Here is an 11,301-nt window from a genome sequence, read left to right on the forward strand (position 1 = left end):
TGGTGTCGTCTGCGTAGAGGTGGATCAGGGAATCGCCCGCAGCAAGAGCAACATCATTGATATATACAGAAAAAGAGTCGGCCCGAGGATTGAACCCTGTGGCACCCCCATAGAGACTTCCAGAGGACCGGACAGCATGCCCTCCGATTTGACACACTGAACTCTGTCTGCAAAGTAATTGGTGAACCAGGCAAGGCAGTCATCCGAAAAACCGAGGCTACTGAGTCTGCCGATAAGAATATGGTGATTGACCGAGTCGAAAGCCTTGGCAAGGTCGATGAAGACGGCTGCACAGTACTGTCTTTTATCGATGGCGGTTATGATATCGTTTAGTACCTTGAGCGTGGCTGAGGTGCACCCGTGACCGGCTCGGAAACCAGATTGCACAGCGGAGAAGGTACGGTGGGATTCGAGATGGTCAGTGACCTGTTTGTTGACTTGGCTTTCGAAGACCTTAGATAGGCAGGGCAGGATGGATATAGGTCTGTAACAGTTTGGGTCCAGGGTGTCTCCCCCTTTGAAGAGGGGGATGACTGCAGCAGCTTTCCAGTCCTTGGGGATCCCTGTCTAACTCTCTGTCTGTCTATCTGTATGTCTCTCTGGCTATCTGTCTGACTCTGTCTGTCTATCCGTCTCTCTGTCTGACTCTCTGTCTGACTCTCTGTCTGTCTATCTTACTCTCTGTCTGTCTATATGTCTCTCTGTCTGGCTCTGTCTGTCTATCTGTCCTCTGTCTGACTCTCTGTCTGTCTATCTGTCTCTCTATACCTGTCTGTCTGTCTGTCTATCTGTCTGTCTGTCTCTCACTCGCTTTATCTCTCCCTTCTCTCTCTCAACTTCCTCTTTCTCGCCCCCCTCCCCCCCACATACACTGTCCCCCTCTCCCCTTCCCATGCTCCCCTGCTGCCATCTAAAACCCCGTGTTTTCCTCTCTCCCCAGCCAATAACATTTGTTTCTACGGCGAGTGCTCCTACTACTGCTCTACTGAGCACGCTCTGTGTGGGAAGCCAGACCAGATCGAGGGTTCTCTGGCTGCCTTCCTGCCAGACCTGGCCCTGGCCAAACGCAAGACCTGGAGGAACCCTTGGAGACGATCCTACCACAAACGCAAGAAAGCAGAGTAAGAGACAGACACTCCTTCCACAAATGCAAGAACATGCCTATACCCTTATAGAGAACAAGGAAGCAGAGTAAAACACACAGCCTTTACCCTTTAAGAGAACAAGGAAGCAGAGTAAAACACACAGCCTTTACCCTTTAAGAGAACAAGGAAGCAGAGTAAAACACACAGCCTTTACCCTTATAGAGAACAAGGAAGCAGAGTAAAACACACAGCCTTTACCCTTATAGAGAACAAGGAAGCAGAGTAAAACACACAGCCTTTACCCTTTAAGAGAACAAGGAAGCAGAGTAAAACACACAGCCTTTACCCTTTAAGAGAACAAGGAAGCAGAGTAAAACACACAGCCTTCCATAACTGTGTATCCTTAATATATAAGGTGACTTCACACCCCCTGATTACCCAGAGTTCACTGGGGTTCACCAGATGACACCTCATTACAGAAGGTGCCATGGCATGCCTTATCAGGAAGTGACTCAGCAGGAACAGCCAGTACTCTAAGGAACACATTCTCCAGATTCCCACCTCTGATAAAAATAGGTAGATTGGTGTTGCAGGAGAAGTAGCAGCTCATTATAAACTGAGTTAGTTGCCCCGGGAGACAGGGTCTTCTCTCACTTCCATGTTCCTGTGTTCTTTGATTTCGTCAACAGAGTGCAAAGAGAGAACATGGAATGACTCCATCTACTTTCTTTGATACTTTCACTGTCTCTCTATCTGTCCATCTCTGCCTTTCACTGTGTCACTGTGACTTCATCTCTTTCACTTGATTTGTCACTGTGACTTTCTTACTCATACTCTGCTTTTTTACTTCTCACACCTTGTCTCCTCCCCTTCTCTTTCTCTTTCACTTTCCCCTCTCCCTCCCCTCTCTCAACCTCTCTCTCTCTTTCACTTTCCCCTCTCCCTCCCCTCTCTCAACCTCTCTCTCTTTCACTTTCCCCTCTCCCTCCCCTCTCTCAACTCTCTCTCTCTTTCACTTTCCCCTCTCCCTCCCCTCTCTCAACCTCTCTCTCTCTTTCACTTTCCCCTCTCCCTCCCCTCTCTCAACTCTCTCTCTTTCACTTTCCCCTCTCCCTCCCCTCTCTCAACCTCTCTCTCTCTTTCACTTTCCCCTCTCCCTCCCCTCTCTCAACCTCTCTCTCTCTTTCACTTTCCCCTCTCCTCCCCTCTCTCATCCTCTCTCTCTCTTTCACTTTCCCCTCTCCCTCCCCTCTCTCAACCTCTCTCTCTCTTTCACTTTCCCCTCTCCCTCCCCTCTCTCAACCTCTCTCTCTCTTTCACTTTCCCCTCTCCCTCCCCTCTCTCAACCTCTCTCTCTCTTTCACTTTCCCCTCTCCCTCCCCTCTCTCAACCTCTCTCTACCCTTCTCTCTCTCTTTCACTTTCCCCTCTCCCTCTCCTCTCTCAACTCTCTCTCTCTTTCACTTTGCCCTCTCCCTCCCCTCTCTCAACCTCTCTCTACCCTTCTCTCTCTCTTTCACTTTCCCCTCTCCCTCCCCTCTCTCAACCTCTCTCTCTCTTTCACTTTCCCTCTCTCAACCACTCTCTACCCCCTCTCTCTCTCTCTTTCCCCTCCCTCCCCTCTCTCAACCTCTCTCTACCCCTCTCTCTCATTCCCCTCTCCCTCCCCTCTCTCAACCTCTCTCTACCCTCTCTCTCTTTCCCCTCTCCCTCCCCTCTCTCAACCTCTCTCTACCCCTCTCTCTCTACCCCTCTCTCTCTTTCCCCTCTCCCTCCCCTCTCTCAACCTCTCTCTACCCCTCTCTTTCTTTTCACTCTCCCTCCCATTCACTCCCCTCCAACCCCTCCCTTCCTCTCTCCTTCTCTTGTTAAGTTGCTGTGTACCTCCCTGCTCTGCTTTCGAGCAGCAGGGGTCTGTCCTTAACAACACACACACATACACACACACACATAATGGCTCGACAGGAAGGGAGGGGAGCTGCCAAAAGGGACCCAACAAAGCCTCTCACACTAATGTCACTCTCTGTGTGTTTCTCTGTGTGTGTCTCTGTGTGTGTGTCTCTGTGTGTGTGTGTGTGTGTGTGTGTGTGTGTGTGTGTGTGTGTGTGTGTGTGTGTGTGTGTGTGTGTGTGTGTGTGTGTGTGTGTGTGTGTGTGTGTGTGTGTGTGTGTGTGTGTGTGTGTGCGTGCGTGCGTGCGCGTGCGTGTGCGTGCGCGCGTGTGTGTGTGTGTGTGTGTGTGTGTGCCCGCGTGCCCATGTGATTGGTTGTCTGGTCAGGTGGGAGGTGGACCCAGACTACTGTGACGAGGTGAAGCAGACTCCTCCCTATGACCGTGGTTCTCGTCTGCTGGACATCATGGACATGACCATCTTTGACTTCCTCATGGGTGAGGACAGAAGCTCCATTACACGCTATTCCCTCCACTGCACTCTATTCACTATATAGACATTCTTGGTGAATAGGGGTCCTCTTTTCCTATGTATATTAATGTTGTTTACCTCTGTATCCAGGTAACATGGACCGGCACCATTACGAGACCTTTGACAAGTTTGGAAACGAGACCTTCATCATCCATCTGGACAATGGAAGAGGGTGAGGAGAAAACACAACACATCTCAACTCCTTTTATCTGTTCTCCAGACAGCTGGTCTGATTTGTCACGTAGCCTTCTAAAACTCTCTTTCATTAACTTCAGTTCTGAGTTGTTACACTAAGCAACAGCTCAAAGCAAAGGCATAACAAATGTTTTAAAGGTATTTTTAATGTCTGAGGTATGCGGTGCATTTCAGAATCAAGCTACAAAGGCATGTGGCAAAACTCTCAGTCCCTGACTGTCACACTCAATGGGAAGGGAATGTGAGTGGAATGTTGAATGAGAATAGAATGTTCAGGACTCTGCAGCTTTCAGTAGGATGACTTCTTCTCTGATCCTGAGAGAGGTGCTGCTGTTGGTGACTGTGAGACAGACTGTGAGGAACACAGACCAAGGTGTTGTATTATCAGGCAGTAAGTGGTGTTGCTTGGCTCACCTCTCTCCTCTCCTCTCTTTTCTGCTCCTCTCTCCTCTTCTTTGCAGGTTTGGGAAACACTCCCATGACGAGCTCTCCATCCTGGTGCCTCTGAGCCAATGCTGCAGGTCAGTACCTTTACCTCTCTCTCTCTCTCTCTCTCTCTCTATCTATCTATCTCTCTCTCTCTCTCTCTCTCTCTCTCTCTCGCTCTCTTTCCTTCTTTCTTTCTCTCTCTCCTTCTTTCTCTCTCTCTCTCTTTCTCTCTCTGTCTCTCTCTCTGTCTCTCTCTATAATTAGTGCATCCCTTTTTAAGAAGTCCATATAATGTAAGACCTCTTGCCTCTCCCCCTTCCTCTCTACACCCGCCCTTCCACCTCCACTCCCTCTCTCCCCTCCTCATCCCCTTCCTCCCTTCCCCCTCCCCTCCCTCTCTCCCCTCCTCCCCGTCCCACAGAGTGAGGAAGTCGACTCACTTGCGTCTGCAGCTGCTCGCCAAGGAGGAGTACCAGCTGAGCCGTCTGATGGAGGAGTCCCTGCTGCGTGACCGCCTCCACCCCGTCCTCATCCAGCCCCACCTGGAGGCCATGGACCGGAGGCTGCGCCTGGTGCTCCAGGTCCTGGCTGTCTGCGTGGAGAAGGAGGGCTACAGTAACGTGGTGGAGGTGGACGACCACCACTGGGCCAGAGAAGCCAGAGGGGGCAGGGACACAGCCACCCACAGGAACCCAGGGCACAGGTAGTGAGGCCTGGCTAGGAAGAAAGGGAGATGGGGGGTGGAGGGGTGGTACCCCTGGTTCTCCCGCTTCTCCCCATCCTGGACCTCCAAAGAAACTACCGTTGATGGTGAACCAACCATGGGTGTCTGGTCTCACGGAGAGACTGACTGGATCCTGTGACTGTGCGGGAGCCGCCATTTTGAATTCAGTGAATTCCGAGACTTGCCGTCAATGCCTCTATGGAACCTCCCATGTACGTGTGTTTATATATTGGTACTGTTGGTCCACAGATATAGCAGTGATCTGAGGAGAGAAGAGGCCTGGTCTTTGCTAAGTACCAATGTTTTATTACTTCTCTTGGACATGATAAATAGGGACCATTTTGATTTTACTTTTTTGGTTTTCTTATTTTATTTTTGGGGGGTTGTTTGAATGCGAAGGCTATCATTGTTTGCTCGGGTTAGCGCTAAGCTAGCTACAGTATATTTACACAACCAAATGAGATTTTACTTTAACAAGTTCAAATGTGGTTTGAGATTAATTTATGCACAGTAACTGGAGGAATGGAATAGAAGGTTTATAAAGCTTTCATTTTAAAGGGAGAGTATGAAAAGAATATAGTATATTATTTATGATGAATGTCAGTGTGACCGTTATTTATCAGTTGCCTCCATTTTCAACCCATCACTATCTATGACTTTGCTTATAGGCCTCCATTACTATGAGACATTATACAAGAGGCTGTTTACAGTACAGAAAGTACCTGGTATTTACTAAGAAATTACATGGTAAAATGGTAATTGTACAGTAATACCCCATTAATTACTACATAAAGTACTCATTTGGTACTTTGGGATTCAAAAAAGCATTTAAATATACACCATTTTGATCCAGGTAGTTCCCAATTGTGTTGAATTTGAAGCATAAAGTATAGTGAAAGCCCCAGCTAGAACTCAGTGATGCCACGTCGTTTCCTAATAAGTACCACCTAAATACCTGTCGAAGCCGTACACCATTAAAGAAAGTGCTACCGGTTTCGTTTTCAATAAAGCTTTCAGTTCAACTTCAATTCAGTGTTCAAAGCCTGGATGGAAGCAGCTCTCTTAAACAAGGGCTCTTATTGAAGCACCTCTCAGAAGCCCAGAAGTTGACTAGTGTTGAGTGCCCTTGTCCTAGTCCATTAAATTACATATCATCCAATCTTTCCATTTCTTTTCATCAAAGCCTTCCATCAAAATGTGTCACTCGTTCATGGTTGGCACTTAAGATAATTGCTGCCCCATTTATTCAGAAATTCTGCATGTTTGACTGAGGAACTTCTAAATCAATGCTTTGCTGGAATGGCTGGACTGAAAACATGCTGCGTGGTTTACTAGGACATGTTTTTCAAGGACATGAGAATAGCCTTTACAGGAAGTTGTGATAGATGATGACAGTGTGACCAACATGGCTGAAATGTTTGTTTTTGCTTAGATCTCACGTTAGCTGAGCCTATCTGTTCTGGTCTCAGAGATCTCACGTTAGCTGAGCCTATCTGTTCTGGTCTCAGCTGGCATGGCAGTCCTGGCTTACAGGATGTGGATACAAAGGGTACCTCCCAAATGACATCCTAACCCCATAGGGCTCTGCACAAAAGTAGTGCACTATATGTGGAATAGGGTGCCATTTGGGATTCATTCAAATAATAATAATAATAATACAGGACTATGTAAATACTGCCATGAGAAAATATCAATCTGACACTATTCATTTAATAGGCCTTCGAGGTCTTGGTAAAAATCCCCATGTATCTGCATATCATGTAACAAATGAGAGATTTTTGCTGTTTTTCCCCCAAAATACATGATCTCTTTGCTTTTTCCCCACGTGAGATGATTTTATTACCAACAATCTCCCACCAGTTTTGCTCACACGTCAGTAACAGCGAAATGATTATTTGGGAGAAATAGTCTAGTCTCTATCCACGTGGATGTAAAGATAGGTTGGAACTGTGATTACAGTGTCTACCAGTAGACAAGTCAGATGCACTACCCCGTTGTCATGCCATTCATCTTTTATACCAACTAAAGTTACCATTACAACACCAAACAAATGTCAAACGCAGTTTTCTGTGACAATCCAGGCTACACAGTCACGCACAATGTTCCTGTTGTATTGATCAACGCTTGTCCAAATGAACATAGCATTTATTGACGTGTCATAACATTTAAACATGGATGTGGAAATAAGGGGTATGTTCTAAGGTTTTTCTTTTTTTGAAACATTTCTCTTTATGTTTTGGTACTAATTATGTTTTGGTACTAATTATGTTTTGGTACTAATTATGTTTTGGTACTAATTATGTTTTGGTACTAATTATGTTTTGGTACTAATTACTGTTATGTCCATTTTATGATCTGAAAAGCTGTCTCTGATTGCTGGAAGCGTTGAGCTCTATACAGGCGTTCTATATTCCACCAATAGCCCCTAGAATCTGGCTACGTATGGCTAACCTGGTGCCTGTGGAATGTTGGGTATACTGAATGTTTCAGGTGACCATACGGACAGGACTACAACTACATAGAGTTCACACTACAGCCTGTGTGACATGGATCCTCAGACTAAGTTGAAAGAGTTAACATTATACATTTACGTTTGAGTCATTTAGCAGACGCTCTTATCCAGAGTGACTTACAGTAGTGAGTGCATACATTTTTGCATACTTTTTTGTACTGGTCCTCCGTGGGAATCGAACCCACAACCCTGGAGTTGCTCTACCAACTCAGCCTTCTCCTTCCTTCATACAGCAGCAGTTAAAGGGTTAACTCAGCCCTGGGTGTTGTACTTGCGATTTTCATATTGTCACTGTAAATATCTATAAATATATTGGAAGACCTAAGAGGCTGCAGTGCCGCAGCGATACGCTTCTGTTCTGTTTTCTCCTATTGCATTGTTGCTGTGAACATCTGTTAGCTAAATGATAAAGGTGTGCAATAAAACAATTACAACAAAGAGTGTGTGTGTGTGTGTGTGTGTGTGTGTGTGTGTGTGTGTGTGTGTGTGTGTGTGTGTGTGTGTGTGTGTGTGTATGTGTATCTATCCTTGGAAGGGGGTTAGAATATGAAATAAGAATTAAAGAGATATTTTAACATCTGGCCAGAGGATCAATGCTTGGCCTGAATAAAGAGAGGGAGGTCGGTTGTGAATATGCTGCCAGCCATCCACACAGACCTTCTGGAGGTACTGAATGAGTATTATATGTGAAGTATCCTGACCCCTGAAGTCTTCAGCTGGACTCTGACCCCTGACGTCTTCAGCTGCACTCTGACTCCCTGAGACTCAACCCAGCTTCCCCCCTTAAACTGATACCTCAGCAGCCTCCTGCAGAATCACACATAGACACACATAGGACACTTACACACACTCTCTCACACACACAAAGACTTAGACACATACTTACACACACTCTCTCATACACACACACAAGCATTCACACACACACAGACTTAGACACACAGTCACGCACTCTCTCTCTCTTACACACAGACACACACTCTCTCTCACACACACAGTCACACAGTAATCTGAAGACTGCAGTGTAATATTTTCGCTGAGTGTTAATCTCTAAGCTTCTCTCCTTAAAGGTATTATCAGCATCATCTTGTTCTTCCGGGAACTTGGAGCTCCTCTACCTACAGCTGTTTGGATCACTGGCTGATCATCTTGTTCTTCCGGGAACTTGGAGCTCCTCTACCTACAGCTGTTTGGATCACTGGCTGATCATCTTGTTCTTCCGGGAACTTGGAGCTCCTCTACCTACAGCTGTTTGGATCACTGGCTGATCATCTTGTTCTTCCGGGAACTTGGAGCTCCTCTACCTACAGCTGTTTGGATCACTGGCTGATCAACTTGTTCTTCCGGGAACTTGGAGCTCCTCTACCTACAGCTGTTTGGATCACTGGCTGATCATCTTGTTCTTCCGGGAACTTGGAGCTCCTCTACCTACAGCTGTTTGGATCACTGGCTGATCATCTTGTTCTTCCGGGAACTTGGAGCTCCTCTACCTACAGCTGTTTGGATCACTGGCTGATCAACTTGTTCTTCCGGGAACTTGGAGCTCCTCTACCTACAGCTGTTTGGATCACTGGCTGATCATCTTGTTCTTCCGGGAACTTGGAGCTCCTCTACCTACAGCTGTTTGGATCACTGGCTGATCATCTTGTACTTCCGGGAACTTGGAGCTCCTCTACCTACAGCTGTTTGGATCACTGGCTGATCAACTTGTACTTTCAGCAACAGCAGCTGTTGCGTAATGGCATAACCCCAATACTCATGGTTCAATAGAGGGTTTAGGATGATAATGCATTTGGCCACTAGAAGGAGAACAGCAATAGTCTTTCTGGTTGATTTTACTGGCTTGAAGCATGTATGCATAATAAACACCCTATAATTTCTCCCTCTCCCCATCGCAGACCATCCTTCACCAACCCTCATCTGGCTATGATCACACAAAATAGGTAGTACGCTAACAAGCCCTCTACAAGGTCCTGAAACCTAAAGATTAGATATTGTCATCATGTCCTATCATGAACAGGATATCACTTATGATGTGAATGTCTACTCTGATGTCATGTCTGATGTCATGTCTAATGTCATGTCAGAGGTCATGTCTGATGTCATGTCTGATATCATGTCAGAGGTCATGTCTGATGTCATATCTAATGTCATGTCTGATATCATGTCAGAGGTCATGTCTGATATCATGTCAGAGGTCATGTCTGATGTCATGTCTAATGTCATATCTAATGTAATGTCTGATATCATGTCTGAGGTCATGAGTGTCTTGTGGCTAATGACATGCCTTGGTTCTGGTATCTTGTCTGAACAGACAGTATTCTATTGAGAGGTCAAGTCCTGAGTCTCCTGTATTTATCTGTGTTTGATTGTGAGGCCTAGTCTTGGTGTCCTTTATTATCTGTGTTTACTGAGTGACCTTGGTATCCTGTATAAACTCACTCTCCAGGTTCCCTGGGTTGCCAGATCAGGATGCAGGAAGAGGTGGACAGCCCATCGGCGTTGCTAGGAAACACAGTGTGAGACCATAGTGACGGCTGTGGTGTTCAGCAAACAGACAACAGATCCCTAATGTGAGGATCAGCCGGCTAATACCAAGCTCTACAGCCTGGTGCCCAAAAACAACCGTTTTAGTTAAAAGACTTGTACGGTGTCCATATTAGGACAGTCAGTCTCAGCATGACAGTCTTATAAAGGAGGTTTAACTCACCTTTCTCTACCAGGGTTCAATTAAAACAATTATGGATAGGATTTATGCAGTGCTTTTCCAGAGGTTCAAAGTGCTTTACATTGTATGGAGGGGGGAACTCACATCATCCACCCCTAATGGTGTTTTCCATGGTAAGCATAAGACATCAAGCATGTGAAGAAAGTCCACCAAAGAGCATAGCCACAATGAGCCCTCCATTCTTTATGTACGTGTATCTTCACTGAACACCAACATCACCAAATGAAAGTCAAGGATGTTGGAACAACAGCAGTTGAATGACCTGAATGGGAAAGTCCATTCCAGTAATTCTATGTCTGTGGTGGAGACCCCTAATGTGAAAGCATCTGAATTGATTGTCTTCCATGAATAGACAGTAGAGGAGGACCCTGTAGTGAGAATGGCGTTTGGTTCTGTGTAGCATCTGTGCAGCAGAGTAGGCTGATGGGAGGAGCTAAAGGAGGACGGGCTCATTGCAATGGCTGGAATGAATGGAACAGAGTCAAACATGTGGTTTCAATATGTTTGATACCGTTCCATTACTCCCTTTCCAGTCTTTACAATGAGCCAGTCCTCAAATAGGTCCTACCAAAAGCCTCCTCTGGTGTGCACTTACTGCAAAGCTGCCCTTTGAGACTGTTTGATAGGGAGCGTGAGGAGACTAAGAGGGAGCGTGAGGAGACTGCTAGGGAACATGAGGAGAGTTCTATGGAGCGTGAGGAGACTTCTAGGGAGTGTGAGGAGGCTGCTAGGGAGGATGAGGAGATTTCTATGGAGCGTGAGGAGACTAAGAGGGAGCATGAGGAGACTGCTAGGGAACATGAGGAGATTTCTATGGAGCGTGAGGAGACTAAGAGGGAGCATGAGGAGGCTGCTAGGAAGCATGAGGAGATTTCTATGGAGCGTGAGGAGACTTCTAGGGAGTGTGAGGAGGCTGCTAGGGAGCGTGAGGAGACTGCTAGGGAGGATGAGGAGACAGCTAGGGAGGATGAGGAGACCGCAAGGGAGGATGGGTGGGTGAGAAGACTGCTAGGGAGGATGAGGACACTGCTAGGGAGAGTGAGGAGCCTGAAAGGGAGGATGAGGAGACTGCTAGTGAGCGTGAGGAGCCTGCTAGGGAGTGTGGGGAGACTGCCAGGGAGGATGAGGAGTCTGCTAGGGAGCGTGAGGAGACTATTGGGAGGATGAGGAGACTGCTAGGGAGAGTGAGGAGCCTGAAAGGGAGGATG

General features: G+C 46.7%; 1 protein-coding gene across 1 annotated transcript in view; it reads left to right on the top strand.

The window, feature by feature from the left end:
- Positions 1–7,805, top strand: part of LOC115115989 (extracellular serine/threonine protein kinase FAM20C-like) — a 98,334-nt gene extending 90,529 nt beyond the window's left edge. Inside the window, exons 6-10 of the mRNA XM_065015857.1 lie at positions 941–1,121; positions 3,362–3,471; positions 3,596–3,677; positions 4,162–4,221; positions 4,551–7,805. Of these exons, the coding sequence (XP_064871929.1) occupies positions 941–1,121; positions 3,362–3,471; positions 3,596–3,677; positions 4,162–4,221; positions 4,551–4,836 (719 nt within the window). The 3' untranslated portion in view covers positions 4,837–7,805. The remainder of the gene's footprint in view (positions 1–940; positions 1,122–3,361; positions 3,472–3,595; positions 3,678–4,161; positions 4,222–4,550) is intronic.
- Positions 7,806–11,301: the final 3,496 nt, after the last annotated feature.

Source organism: Oncorhynchus nerka, unplaced genomic scaffold (genome assembly GCF_034236695.1).
Source record: "Oncorhynchus nerka isolate Pitt River unplaced genomic scaffold, Oner_Uvic_2.0 unplaced_scaffold_1250, whole genome shotgun sequence".
NCBI classification, from domain to species: Eukaryota; Metazoa; Chordata; class Actinopteri; order Salmoniformes; family Salmonidae; genus Oncorhynchus; species Oncorhynchus nerka.